Here is a 21,981-nt window from a genome sequence, read left to right as displayed (position 1 = left end):
GGAGGAGGAGAGGAAGAAGAAGGGGGAAAGATGGGGAGGGGGAAAGAAAGCAGGAGGCCTTTCTAACACAGACTAGCCAAGTCCTGGGCACTGGACCTTCCCGGAAAGCTCAGCGCATGAGGGTCTCCATGGAAACGGCCGTCACGGCCACGTTGAAAGGGTAAGAAGTGAAAGCTCTGAGTAGGTGCCGCAGTAGAGAGACACCAGAGGACTGAGGGGACGGGAGGAGTCTAGTCTGTGGAAGACAACAAAGAATCTTCAGTAGGTAAGTTACTTTATATTATCACAGCACTGTATTTTACAATTATGTCTAACTTTAGGTACCTTGACAAAACAAACCCAACACAAATACTTCCTCCTTCTGCTCTGTTCTGCAGTTCTGAGTTATCCATTGGCTTCACATTGCATTCATTCATTAGCTTAATCAGAGTTACGCAATAACTTGGCTAACTGGGAGAGATGGGTGATGGGATGAGGGGGCGGGGCTTGTTGTGGTTAGGGAGAGGAGGTGGTGAGGTAACTTTAGACGCATGTCTGAAGCTAGTCAGCTACTTGCTGCAGCCGAGCTACTGCTCTCATGATTAATGCAATTTGTATGAGTGTGTGTGTGTTACACCACAGCAAAGGGTCAAGAAAGAGAAGGAAGAGAGGACAGAGAGAGAAGCGAAGGGAGAGAAAGAGGGAGGTCAGAGAGGTATAGAGAGAAGGAGGGGAGGGGCGGGAGTTTTTGAGAAAGAGAGGGGGGTATGACTGAGGTTGGAGAAGGAGTGTGTTTGCTGGTTTGCTACCAGACAGTGGATGAATGCAGGGAGAGGATCAGTAAGGTTTCTGAATGGAAACCGTTGGTTTGCAGGTTCTAGAGAGGAGGTCACCCATGAACAACAACCATGGAGGGGAACATGATTACAACAGCGGGGACCGGAACCGGAGCTGACTCTGTAACCATGGTAACAGGTCCCACTGGCACCCCGAACCTCCAGGTTCTGACACACAGAGTGAAGCTTCTAGAGCACAGCCTGAGAGACAACGTCAGCTCCTTCACTGAGTCTGAGAGCGCTCTGCACAACAGGTGAGGAGCAGGTGACATAGAGACAGGGATCACGTATCACACAGCTACAACATATGGCCACAACCATATCACATTGCACATCCTGTTCTCACATGCAGCTTACCAAGCAGCATTTTGCCATAGTAACAGACAGTTGGTTACCTCTTAGCATGATATCACTGTGTGTGGGGTTTATTTCAAACATTGCAGCCAGTAAGGTATGTGTGCACACTTCTACTTTCTCTTGGACTGATGACAGGCAAAAACAATTTGACAGTAGGATGTCTCATCTAATGCTAATGTAATGCTATGCTAATCATGTAATGCTATGCTATTCATGCAATTCTATGCTATTCTTGCTATTCATGTAATGCTATGAAAATGTAATGTGATCTAATGAATCATGTCGTCCTCCTGTGCAGGATTAGAGAGTTGGAGGTGTCAGAACAGAGCCTGCTACAGAAGGTGGAGGACCTTACTGCCAACTCAGTCCTCCACTGCCCCAGCATGCTGCAGCGCCAGAGGCTGGATGAGCGGCTCCACACGCTGAGGGAGGAGGTACGCTCCATGGTGAGAGACAGAATTGAGCTTTACATGAGCTTCAATGAGGCATAGCAAACATACGAGTACTGGAAGCTGTACTGTACATGTAGTGTAAGCCTGTTGTAACTCAGGTATTAGTGTAGTGTAAACCTGTTGTAACTCAGGTAGTGTAAACCTGTTGTAACTCAGGTAGTGTAAACCTGTTGTAACTCAGGTAGTGTAGTATAAACCTGTTGTAACTCAGGTATTAGTGTCGTGTAAACCTGTTGTAACTCAGGTATTAGTGTAGTGTAAGCCTGTTGTAACTCAAGTATTAGTGTAGTGTAAGCCTGTTGTAACTCAGGTATTAGTGTAGTGTAAACCTGTTGTAACTCAGGTATTAGTGTAGTGTAAACCTGTTGTAACTCAGGTATTAGTGTAGTGTAAGCCTGTTGTAACTCAAGTATTAGTGTAGTGTAAACATGTTGTAACTCAGGTATTAGTGTAGTGTAAGTCTGTTGTAACTCAAGTGTTAGTGTAGTGTAAACCTGTTGTAACTCAGGTATTAGTGTAGTGTAAACCTGTTGTAACTCAGGTATTAGTGTAGTGTAAACCTGTTGTAACTCAGGTATTAGTGTAGTGTAAACCTGTTGTAACTCAGGTATTAGTGTAGTGTAAACCTGTTGTAACTCAGGTATTAGTGTAGTGTAAACCTGTTGTAACTCAGGTAGTGTAGTGTAAACATGTTGTAACTCAGGTATTAGTGTAGTGTAAACCTGTTGTAACTCAGGTATTAGTGTAGTGTAAACCTGTTGTAACTCAGGTATTAGTGTAGTGTAAACCTGTTGTAACTCAGGTATTAGTGTAGTGTAAACCTGTTGTAACTCAGGTATTAGTGTAGTGTAAACCTGTTGTAACTCAGGTATTAGTATAGTGTAAACCTGTTGTAACTCAGGTATTAGTGTAGTGTAAACCTGTTGTAACTCAGGTATTAGTGTAGTGTAAACATGTTGTAACTCAGGTATTGTTGTAACTCAGGTATTAGTGTAGTGTAAACATGTTGTAACTCAGGTATTAGTGTAGTGTAAACCTGTTGTATCTCAGGTATTAGTGTAGTATAAACCTGTTGTAACTCAAGTATTAGTGTAGTGTAAGCCTGTTGTAACTCAGGTATTAGTGTAGTGTAAACCTGTTGTATCTCAGGTATTAGTGTAGTATAAACCTGTTGTAACTCAAGTATTAGTGTAGTGTAAACCTGTTGTAACTCAGGTATTAGTGTAGTGTAAACCTGTTGTAACTCAGGTATTAGTGTAGTGTAAACCTGTTGTAACTCAGGTATTAGTGTAGTGTAAGCCTGTTGTAACTCAGGTATTAGTGTAGTGTAAGCCTGTTGTAACTCAGGTATTAGTGTAGTGTAAACCTGTTGTAACTCAGGTATTAGTGTAGTGTAAACCTGTTGTAACTCAGGTAGTGTAAACCTGTGGTAACTCAGGTATTAGTGTAGTGTAAACCTGTTTTAACTCAGGTATTCGTGTAGTGTAAACCTGTTGTAACTCAGGTATTAGTGTAGTGTAAACCTGTTGTAACTCAGGTATTATTGTAGTGTAAACCTGTTTTAACTCAGGTATTTGTGTAGGGTAATTTATTGTACTTTATTGTAATTGTAAGAAGAAGGAGAATGCAGGGAGTATGCGAGTATCATAACTCTATTGTAGCTCATGTGTAAATTATTGTAATCTCCCTGTCTCTGTCCCAGTCCCAGGAGAAGGAGCGTGGGGACCGTGTGTGGAGGGAGAGGCTGCGGCGCTGTCAGGCCCAGCTCAGGGCTAAAGAAGAGGAGATGGGCCGCCAGTCTCAGTACTTTGAGCTCTTCAAGAGCCAGCTGCACCACAAGCTAGGCCTGGCCAGAGACAGAGAGCAGGGCCTGCAGACCAGACTACACCAGCTGGAGCGACCGGTGCTGGAGATGAACGTATCTGCTGCCACCTACATAGCCCCTGTCAACACAGCTAGCACCAACTCCGTTACTGCAGACAATGTCAATCCCATCATGGTACCAACCTCAGGCCAACAGAGAACAGAGACAGAGAGACTTCCCCACCCAAGGGAGGAAGGAGAAGGAGAGGAGGAGGACGGTGAGGAGAAGACACAGCGGAGACACTACGGACAACAGCTCCAGCAGAAGCAGGGAGCGGATGATAGACAAATAGAGGGAGAAAGAGAGGGGGAGGAAGGGGAAGAGGGTGAGAGTCTGGGGGGTGAGGACCTCAGGGTTCTGCTGGAAAGGGAGGAGCAGAAGCTGGCGGAGCAGAGGGGGCTGATGGAACAGCTGCAGGAAGCGCAGGAGAACAACCACTTCTTGTCCTGTACGTTGGAGGAGATGAGGACGGTGGTCCACAGACTGAAGCTGACAGAGAGCTCCCTGATGGAGGAGGTGGAGGAGCTGCAAGAGGAGAACCAGAGACTGTGTCAGAGGCTCAGCCACACCCTGAGACAAACCAACCACAGCCTGGGTTCTACTGACCCCAGCCTGGCTACCTCCCTGCCAAACACCCCTGGCCTGGGTCAACCAGTTTCCTGCTCTGTGGACAACACTGACCCGGTGAGTGATGAGATGAAAGATCATGTAGAGGGACTCTGTAAATCAGTGTAAGAGTTGGAGAGTTAAGCCTCAAGAAAGTGAATGATTATGATTATAAGCAAACCTTATTTTAGGATTGTAAAATGGATTATAATGTGGGATTATCATGGGTCCAAAGTGGAATGTTGATCTGAGTAACTACAGAAGAACTAACGAGTGTGGCCGGCTTGTGTGTTTGAGACTGGGATCTGCTTTTTGATGAACCTCTAATGTTTAATGTTCATCATCTATGCAGGTGAAGATGATCCCAGGCCAGTCTTCACTAGACACACCTCCCTCTGCTCAACACCATGGAGCAACAGAGAGGTCACAGGAAAACTCCACTCTGCCTCTGCCCCAGCCGGACCTCCTGAACCTCTCAGGCCACCGTAGCCAGAACCCCGGCCTCATATCCCTGGGTACTAAGAGCGTTGAGGGTCTGGGGGAGTTGACCCTGAGGGACTGGTGTCCTGGTCCTGGGGGCTTCCCCTCTCTCAACCTGGAGGAGGGGACAAGCGAGGAGACTGAGGCCCTGAGAGAGGCTTACAGGAGCATGGGGGGCGACATGGACTCACTCCGGGACCACAGGGACCAGCTGGAGAGCACTCTACGACACACACAGGACCAGCTACACAGGGTGACCGAGGAGAACGCCCGACTGAAATGTAAACTCAGGGAGCAGGGAGAAACAGGGGCCTGCGAGGTGGAGCAGTGGTCCTCGCTTGTAGGCGAGAGCATGACAAATGTCCAGGAAAACAAGGTGCCAACTCCAAACCTAATACCCCAGGGTAGCAGAGAGCTCACTGCAACTCCATATCAGAATGATACTATCCTAGCCTTAGCCCAGGATGACCTGTCCCTGTATGCCTTAGCCCAAGATGACCTAGCCCTAGCCTTGAACCAGGAGAACCGGGCCCTGGGCAGGCGTATCCAGGAGCTCCTAGCCCACATAGAGAGCCAGGAGGGGGAGAGTGAGAGGGAGCTAGTCCAGCTCAGGCTGCAGGTGTCCCTGTTAGAGAGGGAGAGCACCAGGCTGGAGCAGGAGAACCTGGAGCAGGGAGGTCTCATCACTGAGCTGACCAGGAAGACTGAGGATGACCTCAACACTATCATAGAGCTGCAGGAAAGACGGGTCGAGAGCGGTCAGCTAGGCCTACAGCAGTGTGACAGTGGTTTGACCACTGAGTCAGAGTGCGGTCAACAGGGTGAGCATGCGGTCGGCTCAGTGCTAGCTCAACAGGGTGAGCATGCGGTCGGCTCAGTGCCCGCTCAACAGGGTGAGCATGCGGTCGGCTCAGTGCCCACTCAACAGGGTCAACCCACAGTAGGGGTTGTGACCAGTCTACTAGGTGATCAGACGCCAGGGTCAGTGAATAGTGGTGTACCACAGGTTGACCACACAGTCGAGTCAGTGTGTGGTCAGCAGGAGGACCGTTTGACCACGGAGTCAACGTGCAGGCTTAGAGAGAAGAGGGACGAGCTGATTGGCTATCTCAGTGATCTCAAAGAGGAAAGAGAACAGGTAGCCCTCTCACTTAGCAGTCAGACAGAGGAGAAACACCAGCTAACACGCTCCATGTGGGTTCTGAAAGAAGAACGTGACCAGATCCATAAGTCACTCTGCGGTTTAAAAGAAGAGAAAGAACAGCTGACAAGGACCCTCTGTGGTCTGAAAGATGAGAGAGACAAGGTGATGCGGTCAATGTGTGGTTTAAAAGAGGAGAGAGACCAGCTAGTTAAGTCAATGTCTGGACTCCAGGAGGAGAGAGACCAGCTAGTTCAGTCAATGTCTGGACTCCAGGAGGAGAGAGGCCAGCTAGTTCAGTCAATGTCTGGACTCCAGGAGGAGAGAGACCAGCTAGTTCAGTCAATGTCTGGACTCCAGGAGGAGAGAGACCAGCTAGTTCAGTCAATGTCTGGACTCCAGGAGAGAGACCAGCTAGTTCAGTCAATGTCTGGACTCCAGGAGAGAGACCAGCTAGTTCAGTCAATGTCTGAACTCCAGGAGGAGAGAGACCAGCTAGTTCAGTCAATGTCTGGACTCCAGGAGGAGAGAGACCAGCTAGTTCAGTCAATGTCTGGACTCCAGGAGGAGAGAGACCAGCTAGTTCAGTCAATGTCTGGACTCCAGGAGGAGAGAGACCAGCTAGTTCAGTCAATGTCTGGACTCCAGGAGGAGAGAGACCAGCTAGTTCAGTCAATGTCTGGACTCCAGGAGGAGAGAGGCCAGCTAGTTCAGTCAATGTCTGGACTCCAGGAGGAGAGAGACCAGCCAGTTCAGTCAATGTCTGGACTCCAGGAGGAGAGAGACCAGCTAGTTCTCTCAATGTCTGGACTCCAGGAGGAGAGAGACCAGCTAGTTCAGTCAATGTCTGGACTCCAGGAGGAGAGAGACCAGCTAGTTCAGTCAATGTCTGGACTCCAGGAGGAGAGAGACCAGCTAGTTCAGTCAATGTCTGGACTCCAGGAGGAGAGAGACCAGCTAGTTCAGTCAATGTCTGGACTCCAGGAGGAGAGAGGCCAGCTAGTTCAGTCAATGTCTGGACTCCAGGAGGAGAGAGACAAGCTCTCGCAGTCTCTCTTCAGCCAAAAAGATGAGAGAGACCAGTTGATGCAGTCAATGTGTGGTTTAAAGGGACAGAGAGACCGGCTAACACAGACACTCAGCCGTCTAGAGCAGGAAAGAGACAAGCTGTCATCTCTCAGCCTTCAAACACGAGAGAGGTACCAGGTGGACCAGTTTGTCTCTGATCTAAAAGAAGAGAAAGAGCAGCTAGTTCAGTCAATGGATGTTCTGAGAGAACAGAGAGAACAGCTCACAGAGGAGAGAGACCAGTTGCAGATGGACGTCGCTACTCTACGGAATCAGCTGCTGTTACAGGGGCGGAGCCACAACCAGCAGCCCTCAGAGAACCACGTTGGCAAGGCAACACGCACAGAGGTTGTGGCTACAGAGAGAGGGGGTCAGATGCCAAAAACGCATGATGATGGTGATGTCACTCATAGATGTCTGGCCACGGTCTACTCCTACAAGACCATCCGTCTGGAGCAGTCTGCTCAGGTAGGAGCGAATCTTTGTACTTGTGTGAGTTGTTATGTATGTTGGCACTGAGTTTCTGTCGGTAGTAGCGTGTCGCAGGGTTGTGTGAGTTATAGCATATCCCCATATACAGAACCACTTGGGAGAGAAAGAGGGAACAGATGTGGAGCAGAGTGAACTGATGAGGGAGATCGAGTCGCTGGGGTTAGAACTCAGAAGCTCACGAGAGGTACTGAAGAAGACCCAATCAGAGGTGAGCGCTCCTTTCTTCCTGTCTTCTTGGCCAATCAGAGGAGAGGTCAGAGGTCAGAACCATGACTGGACAGAATCTGTGTGTGCAGGCTCAAAGGTGGTACCGTGAGCTGGGTGTGTCTGAGGTCAGACGAGAGGAGGCTGAAAAGAGGGCGGGAAAGGCAGCCAATGAGGTGAAGAGGGCGGTACAGGCAGCCAATGAGGTGAAGGGGATGAGAGAGGAAACCAAGGAGGTGGAGGAGACGAAGAGGGAAAACCACACACTGAGAGCAGAGGTATGGATAGAGAAAGTATCCCTCTCACTAACCACCATAGTCATGTCATGATAACCCACTGGCTGTGTCTGTTGTTAGTTGGGAGAGGTGAAGAGCAGACTAGTGGGTCTGGAGAGAGAGAAGACCGATGCTCACTCACTAAGGATCAAGATTGAAGAGAAGTTCAGCTTGCTTCAGGCTGAACTCAAAGCCAAGGTGTGTGTTGCTTCAGGCTGAACTCAAAGCCAAGGTGTGTGTTGCTTCAGGCTGAACTCAAAGCCAATGTGTGTGTTGCTTCAGGCTGAACTCAAAGCCAAGGTGTGTGTTGCTTCAGGCTGAACTCAAAGCCAAGGTGTGTGTGTTGACTAAATCTTTCTGTGTGTGTACTGTATACCTGATTTTGTGATCATTCACTCAGAGTGTTGCTCTGAAGGAGCTGAGTTCAGAGTACACATCTCTGAAGAGAGAGCAGGGCAGCAGAGAGGACTGGCGCAACACACTCACCTTACTGAGGGTGCGCTATGATGACATCAGAGCTAAGGTAAACTGCCTTTTGCTAAGATAGGTAAAAGTTACCCTTAAGTTTACAAATTTAGGTAGAAGACATCCTTTTGCACAGATCTAGGATCAGCTTAATACTCTACCATCCCCGAATCCCGAGCATTACCTGTTAGGAAGAAAATTAAAAACTGACCTTAGATCAGTGTCCAGGAGCAACTTCATCCTAGTCTGATAAAACCACAGCTCTCTGCTTAGAGTGATGTTTGTTCAAAGACATGCAGAATTAATTGTATTGGAAGAGAGCTTTTACAATATCAAAAGAGCTATATTTGTTATCAGTGTTTTTGGTTTACTGTAATGTTTTGTTGTTATTTCCAGTCAGTGTATTTACTCTAATGGCTATGTCTGTCCTGACTCTCCAGTACAATGTTCTCCTGAGAAAGAGTCAGATGGATCTGGACATAGCTCCTCTAAAGGTGAGGGGGTGGAGAATGGGGGTAGTCTGTTAGTCTGGTTTGATACATGGTTGTTTGAAGCTAAAATAACATTTGGTGTTGGACTTGTTTTGACTGACAGCTGTTGTATCCAATCGCAGGCCATGCGGTCACGATTTGGTTTTGATTGACTAATGATCTGTCCAATGACAAGCCAAGCTGTCATGTTTTGGTTTTGATTGACTGATGATCTGCCCAATGACAAGCCAAGCTGTCATGATTTGGTTTTGATTGACTGATGATCTGTCCGATGGCAGGCCAAGCTGTCATGTCTGGTGGTGAAGTGCCAGCAGAGGAACAGTCTACTGGTGCAGTTGATGCGAGCCCTGCGTCGGTATGGCTGCCTGGACTACAATCTGACCCAGGAGGCTGAGGACCTGCTTAATGACACAGCACTGCAGGACTACGCCAGCACCTTCACACGCCCATCCACTGCAGCTCTGCAGGAGAACACCCACCTTCTCCCACCTGCAGCCTCAGAACGATCGGAGCGCTCACAGACCTCTACTGCAGCCTCCACAGCACAGGTAAGAGATGTAGTAACACAGAGGTTTTCAAACGTCTCCTTGGGGACCCCCAGCCATTCCATGTATTCAAACTATTCCACAGCTAGTACACCAGATTCAACTTGTCAACTAATCAAGCCCTTGACTACTCGAATCAGATGAGTTAGTGCAGGGCAACAACAAAATTGTGAAATGTCCGGGGGTCCCCGAGGAGAGGTTTGAAACGCACCGCAGTAACACACCATACCACTGCACTGAACCACTTATTCATCTTAGTACAGTGTGAAACCAGTAGTGTAAAGTACTTAAGTAAAAATACTTTGAAGTAGTACTTAAGTAGGTTTTGGGGGTATCTGTACTTTACTTTACTATTCATATTTTTGACAACTTTTACTTTTATTTGACTACATTACTAAAGAAAATGATGTACTTTTTCTCCATACATTTTCCCTGACACCCAAAAGTACTCATTACATTTCAAATCAAAATCAAATCAAATGTTATTTGTCACATACACATGTTTAACAGATGTTGTTGCAGATGTAGTGTTTCTAGCTCCAACAGTGCAGTAATATCTAACAATTCACAACAATACACACAATGCACACAACCTAAAAGAAAAATAATGGAATTAAGGAATATATAAATATTAGAATGAGCAATATCGGAGTGGCATGGACTAAAATACAGTAGAATAGAATACAGTATATACATACGAGATGAGTAAAGCAAAAATATGTAAACCTTATTAAAGTGACTAGTGTTCCATTATTAAGGCCTACCATTTTGAATGCTTAGCAGGACAGAGAGCTGGTCCAATTCACGCACTTATCAAGAGAAAATCCCTGGTCATCCCTACTGCCTCTGATCTGGTGGACTCACTCAATTATGTAAATGAGGTCTGAATGTTGCAGTGTGCCTCTGGCTATCTGTAAATAAAAAAGATAAAAGAAAATGGTGCCGTCTGGTTGGCTTAATATAAGGAATTTGAAATGATTTATACTTTTACATTTACTTTTGATACATAAGTATATTTAAAACCAAATACTTTTAGACTTTTACTCAAGTAGTATTTTACTTAGTGACTTTCACTTTTACTTGAGTCATTTTCTATTAACGTAACTTTACTTTTTGAAATATGACAGTTGGGTACTTTTCCCACCACTGTGTAATATAGAAACAGACCTCACGCCAGCTGAACTGGTTTATAACAAAACACACCTGTGTAAGGGGTTTCCCTGGCCATCTCTGAGGGGTTGTGCTCTCTTCCTAGGAGCTGAGTAAAGCTGTGTCTGAAGGCAGTAGGAGGGAACCCTTCAGAGTGTGTGTGGCCACAGCAGACTACTGCCCCTCTCCGAACATGCCTCACACTCTACTGCCAATGGTAGTTGGATTTAGAAATATTACAACTCTGTTTCTGTGGCACACAGTATTCCGTCACAGAGCATTGTTTTTATGAATATAAATACATGATAACAAATGATATCTTGTTGCATGTCTTATACAGTAGGCTTATATGATCCACACATTTCTGTTACAGCTTCCCCTTTCTGCGGGTGAATCAGTCCAAGTCACTGGACTCCCAGACAGACATGGGATGTACCATGCCGAGGTGAAAGGGGAGTCTGGCCTGGTCCCTGCCCGTTTCTTAGAGGAGAATGGGAGACCACTCATCCTGACTTCGCCCTCGCCAGAGAGATGTGCCAGTCTGACTAGGAAGCTGACCAGTCCAGGGAAGATCATCAACCTTCACCAGCAGTTGCAGAACACTCTTTCCAACAGCTACCAGGTAGGCCTATAGTACAGCTTTAACAAACTCTATGCTACCTACCTTCACACAAGTTATTTAAAATTTATTTAACCTTTATTTAGACAGGGAGTCAATGCTGAGACCAAGGTTTCTTTATTTAGACAGGGAGTCAATGCTGAAACCAAGGTCTCTTTATTTAGACAGGGAGTCAATGCTGAGACCAGGGTCTCTTTATTTAGACAGGGAGTCAATGCTGAGACCAAGGTCTCTTTATTTAGACAGGGAGTCAATGCTGAGACCAAGGTCTCTTTATTTAGACAGGGAGTCAATGCTGAGACCACGGTCTCTTTATTTAGACAGGGAGTCAAAGCTGAGACCAAGGTCTCTTTATTTAGACAGGGAGTCAAAGCTGAGACCAAGGTCTCTTTATTTAGACAGGGAGTCAATGCTGAGACCAAGGTCTCTTTATTTAGACAGGGAGTCGATGCTGAGACCACGGTCTCTTTATTTAGACAGGGAGTCGATGCTGAGACCAAGGTCTCTTTATTTAGACAGGGAGTCAATGCTGAGACCACGGTCTCTTTATTTAGACAGGGAGTCAATGCTGAGACCAAGGTCTCTTTATTTAGACAGGGAGTCAAAGCTGAGACCAAGGTCTCTTTATTTAGACAGGGAGTCAATGCTGAGACCACGGTCTCTTTATTTAGACAGGGAGTCAATGCTGAGACCAAGGTCTCTTTATTTAGACAGGGAGTCAATGCTGAGACCAAGGTCTCTTTATTTAGACAGGGAGTCAATGCTGAGACCAAGGTCTCTTTATTTAGACAGGGAGTCAAAGCTGAGACCAAGATCTCTTTATTTAGACAGGGAGTCAATGCTGAGACCAAGGTCTCTTTATTTAGACAGGGAGTCAATGCTGATACCACGGTCTCTTTATTTAGACAGGGAGTCGATGCTGAGACCACGGTCTCTTTATTTAGACAGGGAGTCGATGCTGAGACCACGGTCTCTTTATTTAGACAGGGAGTCGATGCTGAGACCAAGGTCTCTTTATTTAGACAGGGAGTCAATGCTGAGACCACGGTCTCTTTATTTAGACAGGGAGTCAATGCTGAGACCAAGGTCTCTTTATTTAGACAGGGAGTCAATGCTGAGACCAAGATCTCTTTATTTAGACAGGGAGTCAATGCTGAGACCAAGGTCTCTTTATTTAGACAGGGAGTCAATGCTGAAACCAAGGTGTCTTTTCCAGATGAGCATGTATAGCACCACAATACACATCAAAATACAATAAACACTTTAAACTGCACATTCATATACACATTAAAATAAAAAACAAACACATTAAATATTGAGTAACTTTATTGTTTTCAACGGAAACTTCAGTTGTAGTAGAATTCAGTATCAAAACACACAATGCTATGCTAACCAGGCTTGAAGGACCGCAAATGTACATTGTTTATGCACAAAGTCCCAATATAGTCTATACAACCATGTCACCCATTCTCTCCCTAGGTTTTCCCTTCCAAGACCAGCCCCCAGGTTTACTCCATTCCCCCTCCAGGACAGGGGTACTCCCCAGGATACCACAACCATGCTGCCCCCAACCGACCCAAGCATACCCTTGTAGCAACTACCCCTATTATTACTACTACTAGTCTCCTATCTCCCACTGCCCCCACTAAAACTACCAGTGATGGTGCTACCTCTCCTAAGCAGACCCCAAACAGAGCACATCCAACTAACAACCCTCCTGTCCACACCACCACCACCACTACTGCCCTTAGCAGTGGTAAAGAACCCCTCTCTAAAACTGGCTCTACTGCTGCTACCTCCAATGTTACAACCCCTGTTAATACCCCTCCTACCGCTGTGGCTCAGACTGTTAATAAAGCACAAACTATCTGCCCCTATCTGCCCCTCCAATCTGCCCCTCCAACTATTACCGCTGGAACTACAGCCCCCACCAAAATGGCCCCCTTCACTACTGCTCTTCCCCTTGCTGAGTTGTCACGACTACCTGATGAGAACCAGTGTATCAAGAAGCCCCTCTCCAACCTCCAACCTGAACAAGCTAAACCAACCAAACCCAGAGCTATACCAGGTGCAGTAGCCCACACAATACACACTGTTGACTGTACACTTGACGGAAAGCATACGTGTCTGATTGTCTTTGGTCCCGGCCCTCTTAGAACCTCCAGCTGAGGTGGGCTCTGTTGAGGTCATCAGGACGGTGGGACAGAGCAGCCTCATGATTGGTTGGGAGAGACCGCCACTGGATGAGCTGGGCTGCAGCAACGGAACCTTTGTGTATGGATACATGGTAGGCTGCTCCTCTCGCCTTGGATACATTAGAATGTAAATGGTTGGCTTTGGTGTTGTTCATTCGGTGCTCTGTGTATGCCGTGCTCATCTCTCTCTCTCTCCCTCCACAGATCTATGTAGAAGGGGAGTTCCACAAGTCTGTCATGAGCTCTGCATGCACCAAGGTACGGTATGAAGCAGTCCTTTGACAACATGCTCCACCTTTCCTCCTCCTCTTTCTCCTCTTCCTCCCCTCCTGCCCTAATGATGCAATAATATTCATCACTGTGTGTGGTGGTGTTTCTACGTATCATCAGTTGAATGGTTGAAGATGACAGTGTGTATCTGTCCTCTCTTTCAGTGTATTCTGGAGAACCTGGATCTGTCCGGTCCGGTCCACATCAGTGTTCAGACCCTGGGCTCCAACGGTCTCTATGCGGAGAAGGTCCACCTCATCTACAGGGGAAAACACACCCAGTTTAGGACAGACCACACCCGTCTCAACACAGCTTCTGCTGCTCCCTGCACAGACCCTGCCTACCTAGACTGCAGGACTCCGCCCACACACCGACACAGTGGCTCCACCCAACCAGTGAGTTCTACAAACACGCCCACTTCCAAATTGACACACCCACCACATGATCACTTTTGCCCTGACCATTTTGGGAAACTTACCAGACTTTTGCAACCTTACCCTGACCCAACGTTTTAATCTTTTAATCTTTTACTGCATATTTTCAGCCGTACTCTCCAGTTGAAACCTTACTCACCCGACTCAGCAAGTCCAACGGTCTTGATGTGTGCCATTTCAGTTACTGTGTTTCATTGAAATCTGTATGAAATAATGAAATGTGATTCATTCATAATTCTCTACATTTACAGTCATCTCTTCTGGGCTTGTGTATTAATGTGTGTGTGTCTGTGTGTGTACTCTGCGTGTGTGTGGCGTGCCTTTCAGTTTGTGGCAATCTACAACTACAACCCTCTGAAGGACAGTCCTAACCTCCACCCCAGCAGAGAGCTGGCCCTGAGAGAGGGAGACACCGTCATGCTGCTAGGCAACCCACGCAACGACGGCTTCTGTCAGGCCGAGGTGGGCCAATCAACAACATCCAGGCAACAGTCATTTACCAATCAACTTGCAGAATTAACTTGTAGCTTGAATCTCTTTATATCGGATCATCATGTGTATGTACAGTGCATTCCGGAAAGTATTCAGACCCCTTGACTTTTTTCACATTTTGTTACGTTACGGCCTTATTCTAACATTTATTAAATTACATTTTTTCCTCATCAATCTGCACACAATACCCCATGATGACATAGCGAAAAACAGGTTTTCAGAGATTTTAGCAAATGTATTAAAAATAAAAAACAGATACCTTATTTGCGTAAGTATTCAGACACTTAGCTATGAGAATCGTAATTGAGCTCAGGTGCATCCTGTTTCCATTGATCATCCTTGAGATGTTTCTACAACTTGATTGGAGTACACCTAGGGTAAATTCAATTGATTGGACATGATTTGGAAATGCACACACCTGTCTATATAAGGTCCCACAGTAGACAGTGCATGTCAGAGAAAAAACCAAGCCATGAGGTTGAAGGAATTGTCCGTAGAGCTCCGAGACAGGATTGTGTCGAGGCACAGAATTGGGGAATGGTACCAAAAAATGTCTGCAGCATTGAAGGTCCCCAAGAACATAGTGGCCTCCATCATTCTTAAATGTAAGAAGTTTGGAACCACCAAAACTCTTCCTAGAGCTGGCCGCCCGGCCAAACCAAAAGGCACCTGAAGACTTAGACCATGAGAAACAAGATTCTCTGGTCTGATTAAACCAAGATTGAACTCCAAGCGTCTGAATGCCAAGCGTCACGTCTGGAGGAAACCTCATGCTGTGGGGATGTTTTTCAGTTGCAGTATGACTAGTCAGGATCGAGGGAAAGATGAACAAAGCAAAGTACAGAGAGATCCTTGATGACAATCTGCTCCAGAGCCGTCAGGACCTCAGACTGGGGCGAAGTTTCACCTTCCAACAGGACAACGACCCTAAGCACACAGCCAAGACAATGCAGGAGTGGCTTCGGGACAAGTCTCTGAATGTCCTTGAGTGGCCCAGCCAGAGCCTGGACTTGAACCCGATCGAAAATCTCTGGAGCGACCTGAAAATAGCTGTGCAGCGACGTTCCCTAACCAACCTGACAGAGCTCGAGAGGATCTGCAGAGAAGAATGGGAGAAACTTCCCAAATATAGGTGTGCCAAGCTTGTAGCGTCATACCCAAGAAGATTTGAGTCTGTAATCGTTGCCAAAGGTGCTTCAACAAAGTACTGAGTAAAAGGTCTGAATACTTATGTAAATGTGATATAAATGCAAAAATGTCTAAAAAAACATTTTTGCTTTGTCATTTTGGGGTATTGTGTGTAGATTGATGAGGAAAAAAACTATTGAATCCATTTTAGAATAAGGTTGTAACATAACAAAATGTGGAAAAAGTCAAGGGGTCTGAATACTTTCTGAATGCACTTTAATTTAAAAAAGATCTGTGTCTGAGATATCTAACAGACGACTATCTAAACAGACGACTATCTAAACAGACGACTATCTAAACAGACGACTATCTAAACAGACTGCTATCTAACAGACTGCTATCTTACAGACTGCTATCTTACAGACTGCTATCTTACAGACTGCTATCTAAACAGACGACTATCTAACAGACTATCTAAACAGACTATCTTACAGACTACTATCTTACAGACTACTATCTAAACAGACTATCTTACAGACTGCTATCTAAACAGACTGCTATCTAACAGACTACTATCTAACAGACTATCTTACAGACTACTATCTAACAGACTATCTTACAGACTGCTATCTAACAGACTTTCTAACAGACTGCTTTCTAACAGACTGCTATCTTACAGACTGCCTTCTAACAGACTGCTTTCTAACAGACTGCTTTCTAACAGACTGCTATCTAACAGACTGCTATCTAACAGACTGCTATCTAACAGACTGCTATCTAACAGACTGCTATCTAACAGACTGCTATCTAACAGACTATCTTTTATTCTACTATCTTACAGACTGCTATCTAACAGACTGCTATCTAACAGACTACTATCTAACAGACTGCTTTCTAACAGACTGCTTTCTAACAGACTGCTTTCTAACAGACTGCTATCTAACAGACTGCTATCTAACAGACTGCTATCTAACAGACTGCTATCTAACAGACTGCTATCTAACAGACTGCTTTCTAACAGACTGCTTTCTAACAGACTGCTTTCTAACAGACTGCTTTCTAACAGACTGCTATCTAACAGACTGCTATCTAACAGACTGCTATCTAACAGACTGCTTTCTAACAGACTGCTTTCTAACAGACTGCTATCTAACAGACTGCTATCTAACAGACTGCTATCTAACAGACTGCTATCTAACAGACTACTATCTAACAGACTGCTTTCTAACAGACTGCTATCTAACAGACTGCTATCTAACAGACTGCTATCTAACAGACTGCTATCTAACAGACTGCTATCTAACAGACTGCTATCTAACAGACTGCTATCTAACAGACTGCTATCTAACAGACTGCTATCTAACAGACTGCTATCTAACAGACTGCTATCTAACAGACTGCTATCTAACAGACTGCTATCTAACAGACTGCTATCTAACAGACTATCTTTTATTCTACTATCTTACAGACTGCTATCTAACAGACTACTATCTAACAGGCTATCTTACAGACTACTATCTTACAGACTAGTCTCTAACAGACTATCTTTTATTCTACTGTTTTACAGACTACTCTCTAACAGACTGCTATCTAACAGACTGCTATCTAACAGACTGCTATCTAACAGACTATCTTACAGACTACTATCTAACAGACTATATTTTATTATACTATCTTACAGACTGCTATCTAACAGACTACTACCTAAACAGACTACCTAAACAGACTACTATCTAACAGAATGCTATCTAACAGACCATCTTACAGACTGCCTTTTAACAGACTACTATCTAACAGACCATCTTACAGACTGCCTTCTAACAGACTACTATCTAACAGACTATCTAAACAGACTACTATCTTACAGACTTCTTTCTAACAGAATACTATCTAACAGACTGCTATTTAACAGACTGCTATCTAACAGACTGCTATCTAACAGACTATCTTACAGACTACTATCTAACAGACTATATTTTATTATACTATCTTACAGACTGCTATCTAACAGACTACTACCTAAACAGACTACCTAAACAGACTACTATCTAACAGAATGCTATCTAACAGACCATCTTACAGACTGCCTTTTAACAGACTACTATCTAACAGACCATCTTACAGACTGCCTTCTAACAGACTACTATCTAACAGACTATCTAAACAGACTACTATCTTACAGACTTCTTTCTAACAGAATACTATCTAACAGACTGCTATTTAACAGACTGCTATCTAACAGACTACTATCTTACAGAATGCTATCTAACAGACTACTCTCTAACAGACTATCTTACAGACTACTATTTTACAGACTGCTATCTTACAGACTACTATCTAAACAGATGAGTGCAGCTGTGCTGTAGATAGCTTACTGAGTGACTATGTGTTTCAGGTGAATGGCAGACGAGGTCTGGCTCCTGTGGCGTTACTAGAGGAAGTTTCTGTTCCAGACAGACATGTAAGCCCCGCCCCTCCCCAATCTTCTCCTGAGAGAGGAGCAGATGATAGGCCACTGCGCCTGCCAATCAAGGAGAGAACAAGATGGGCCGCTTTGACTGTCAATCAGTGAGAGAACAAGATGATGGGCCACTGTGGCTGCCAATCAAAAAATGCTTACCTACAGAGAGATTATAGTGGCCAGAGTTAATGACATCGTCAAACACTGCCTGCCTGTGACACAAACGTTCATAAGCGCTCGCTGCCCAAAGTAATTTGAAATGGAAGTCTACAGTTGAGCACCATCCTAAATGTGGGAAGTTGTGTGGCCCAGTTTGACATTGTGCTCCGATAGACAGTTCCTTATAGCCTACATAATACTCACTGAGATTGTGTCGAATCACCTCTAACTGTCACCTCTATCAAAATTCTCTCTAATCACCTCTATCAAAATCCCCACTGTTCTGTGTGTAATCTCTCGTGGACAGACGCACGTAACATAGCTGGTATTGTAGTGTCTGTCAACAGACTGTGGGATGCGATGACTATCAAGGAACTTGATCAGTGATTTTTAATCACTGATCATTTTGGACAAATCACGATTTCGCATCTTTCAAATTTCGGAAGGGGAGGGGACATTTGGCCCATAGACTTGCCTGTAACTTGCAAAGGGGGGTGGAGCTACTGCCCTGCTTCCGCTGCTTGCTCTTGTCTCTTTTCAAACACATCTTCCCCCAGAAAATAATTGAGTATCTAACGCAATTACGCAAGATTGTAATTCTGGGTTTCCAAGATTATTCTGTATGTGACAAGTGTCAAAAAGGTCAAAGGTTGGCCTAATGGATCTGACAACCTGTCTGACAACCTGTCTGACATCAAGTGCGTTCATGGTAATAAAGCTAGGCCATTTTACTGGATCTTTTATCAAGCCAAATAGGATAAAAGGAGGTCCATACCAAAGACTTGGATATTTCAGTTCTTTGTCGTTATACACTGAACAAAAATATGAATGCAAAATGTAAAGTGTTGGTCCCATGTTTCATGAGTTGAAATGAAAGATCCCGGAAATGTTCTGTTCACATAAAAAAAACATATTTCTCTCTAATTTGGTGCATAAATTTGTTTTACATCCCTGTTAGTGAGCATTTCTCTTTTGGCAAGATAATCCATCCACCTGACAGGTGTGGCATATCAAGAAGATGATTAAACAGCATGGTCATTACACAGGTGCACCTTGTGCTAGGGACAATAAAAGGCCACACTAAAATGTGCAGTTTTGTCACACAACGCAATGCCACAGATGTCTCAAGTTTTGAGGGAGCATGCAATTGGCCTGCTGACTGCAGGAATGACCACCAGAGCTGTTTCCAGAGAATTCAATGTTAATTTCTCTACCATAAGCCACCTCCAACATTGTTTTAGAGAATTTGGCAGTACGTCCAAGTGGTCTGCGGTTGTGAGGCCAGGTGTAACCACGCCAGCCCAAGACCTCCACATCCAGCTTGTACACCTGCAGTATCATCTGAGACCAGCCACCCGGACAGCTGATGAAAGTGTGGGCATGCACATCCAAAGACTTTCTGCACAAACGGTCAGAAACCGTCTCGTAAGCTCATCCGCATGCTCATCGTCCCCACCAGGGTGTTGACCTGACAGCAGTTTGGTGTTGGAACAGACTTCAGTGGGCTAAAGCTCACCTTTGATGGCAACTGGCATGCTGGAGAACTGTTCTTCCCGGATCCCGGTTTCAACTGTACCAGGCAGATGGCAGACATTATGTGTATGGCATTATGTGGGTGTGCGGTTTGCTGATGTCAATGTTGGGGGGTTATGGTATGGCGGTGGGATTATGGTATGGGCAGGTGGCGGTGGTGTTATAGTATGGGCAGACATAAGCTACAGACAACAAACACAAGTGCATTTTATCTATGGCAATTTGCATGCACAGAGATACCGTGACAAGATTCTGATGCCCATTGTTGTGCCATTCATCTGCTTCTTCACCTCATGTTTCAGCATGATAATGCACAGCCCCATGTCGCAAGGATCTGTACACAGTTCCTGGAAGCTGGAAATGTCCCAGTTCTTCCATGACCTGCATATTTACCAGAGATGTCACCCATGGAGCATGTTTGGGATGCTCTGGATTGATGTGCACGACAGTGTGTTCCAGTTCTCGCCAATATCCAGCAACTTTGCACAGCCATTGAAGAGGAGTGGGACAACATTTCACAGGCCACAATCAACAGCCTGATCAACTCTATGCAAAGGAAATGTCACGCTGCGTGAGGCAAATAATGGTCACACTGGTTTTCTGATCCACTCCCCTACTTTTTTTAAGGTGTCTGTGACCAACAGATGCATATCTGTATTCCCAGTCACGTGAAATCCATAGATTAGGGCCTAATGAAGTCATTTCAGTTGACTGATTTACTTATATGAACTGTAACTCTGTAAAATCATAGAAATTGTTGCATGTTGCATTTATATTTTTGTTTAGTGTATTTACAAAAGCCAATCATGGTTGATCATGGTTGTTCATCGATCATGAATTTGATTGAAGTCTGAGATGTTCTACTGTAGAATCGAATCACTCAATGAAGTCATGTCATTCAGATGGATAGAAATGTGTCACGGATATATATGTTTTGAGATGATTAAAGAACCGGAGGTATGCCATTGGGCTGTGGGTATCAGTCTCCGTTCATGTCCCCAGTCTCTGTCTACAGTCTAACTGAAGTTAATGACCTTTTACTTTTCTGTTCTGATCTGAAATAGAGAAAATACATTCTGTGTGAGACACATGACTACTGCATACTTGTCCTTCCTCTGATTGTGGGAACGGCCATGGAGCCACAAATGTATTTTTGTATCACTCTGTGCATATGATGTCATTTGATTTCCTAATGATTTCTTTAGACTGTATTAAGATAATAAATGTTTAGATGACATCAGATATAGTAGTATGTCCTGTATTTTCCAGATTATACTGCGGTGTACAATCTTGATTTTACCACTAGAGGGCAGTCATCGCAAACTTTCAGACATGCTACTCTCAATAGCCAAATAAATCTGTGGGTGTACGTGTTCTTATCTCCTCTCCTCTCTGTTTAGGGACGATTGAGCAACTCTCTTCCCCCCCATGGGATGCAGATAATTGTATATCAAAACTCCCACTGTGTTGCGTACAAAAACGTACATATAGATTTGTTAGGGAATACTCTCACACACACGCATTGGAGGCAAGAGTGCCTTATTAACCACCTGCTGTGGTCTGCTGCTGTGTGAACTCCTCAAAGTGTAAAACCCCATAGCTCAGCAGAAAGAAAGTGTGTGTGTGTATGTGAGTATTCCCTAACAAGTCTACATGTAAGTGTTTGTACACAACAGACAGTGGGAGTTTTGATATACAATTATCTGGGGAGAGAGTTGCTCAATAGTCCCTAAACAGAGAGGAGAACACCCACATCCTCAAACCCATACACGAACACACACACAGTTGGACGACAACAGAAAAGAGAAACCTCGGGGAATGAGGTCATGGTTGTGGAGGAACTGCAGCATACATTTTTTGACTTATAAAATAAAGTAATGATATATACCCATTGATTCTTGAATAATTTAAGGATCGGACCCTTTTTTTAAATGTTCGCCTAAAATGACATACTCAAATCTAACTGCCTGTAGCTCAGGACCTGAAGCAAGGATATGCATATTCCTGATACCATTTCAAAGGAAACACTTTGACGTTTGTGGAAATGTGAAATTAACGTCGAAGAATATAACACATTAGATCTGGTAAAAGATAATTCAAAGAAAAAAACATATTTTATAGTGTTTTTTTTTTCATCTTTGAAATGCAAGAGAAAGGTCCAAATGTATTATTACAGGTTAGGCGTAATTTAGATTTTGGCCACTAGATGGCAGCTGTGCAACATTTTTTAGACTGATCCAATGAACCATTGCATTTCTGTTCAAAATGTTGTATCAAGTCTGCCCA

The 21,981-nt window shown here is 44.8% G+C and overlaps 1 protein-coding gene across 3 annotated transcripts; it reads left to right on the top strand.

Moving 5' to 3' along the window:
* Positions 1–52: 52 nt before the first annotated feature.
* LOC139581400 (uncharacterized protein C4orf50-like) lies at positions 53–20,937 on the top strand. Of its 3 annotated transcripts, XM_071411117.1 has the most exons (19): positions 53–265; positions 854–1,069; positions 1,471–1,618; positions 3,327–4,172; positions 4,447–7,251; positions 7,364–7,483; positions 7,572–7,757; positions 7,836–7,952; positions 8,155–8,277; positions 8,660–8,713; positions 8,989–9,258; positions 10,511–10,621; positions 10,778–11,026; positions 12,503–13,091; positions 13,180–13,310; positions 13,423–13,476; positions 13,653–13,883; positions 14,250–14,384; positions 17,938–20,937. In XM_071411117.1, the coding sequence occupies exons 2-19, from the start codon at positions 888–890 to the stop codon at positions 18,112–18,114; spliced, it is 6,528 nt and encodes a 2,175-aa protein (XP_071267218.1). In that variant the 5' UTR covers positions 53–265; positions 854–887; the 3' UTR covers positions 18,115–20,937. The 3 variants fall into 3 exon arrangements, with proteins under 3 accessions (XP_071267218.1, XP_071267221.1, XP_071267219.1); XM_071411120.1 differs by lacking the exon at positions 10,511–10,621; XM_071411118.1 differs by lacking the exon at positions 53–265 and having other exon boundaries at positions 504–1,069.
* The last annotated feature ends 1,044 nt before the right edge of the window (positions 20,938–21,981 follow it).

Source organism: Salvelinus alpinus, chromosome 7 (assembly GCF_045679555.1).
Source record: "Salvelinus alpinus chromosome 7, SLU_Salpinus.1, whole genome shotgun sequence".
NCBI classification, from domain to species: domain Eukaryota; kingdom Metazoa; phylum Chordata; class Actinopteri; order Salmoniformes; family Salmonidae; genus Salvelinus; species Salvelinus alpinus.
This window is presented reverse-complemented; position numbering and strand designations above follow the sequence as displayed.

Coding starts and splice junctions, on each gene's coding strand:
- LOC139581400 (XM_071411117.1), top strand. CDS start 888: ATGGAGGGGAACATGATTACAACAGCGGGGACCGGAACCGGAGCTGAC. Junction 8,278..8,659: donor ATGATGACATCAGAGCTAAG/GTAAACTGCCTT, acceptor CTGACTCTCCAG/TACAATGTTCTCCTGAGAAA. Junction 13,477..13,652: donor TGAGCTCTGCATGCACCAAG/GTACGGTATGAA, acceptor CCTCTCTTTCAG/TGTATTCTGGAGAACCTGGA.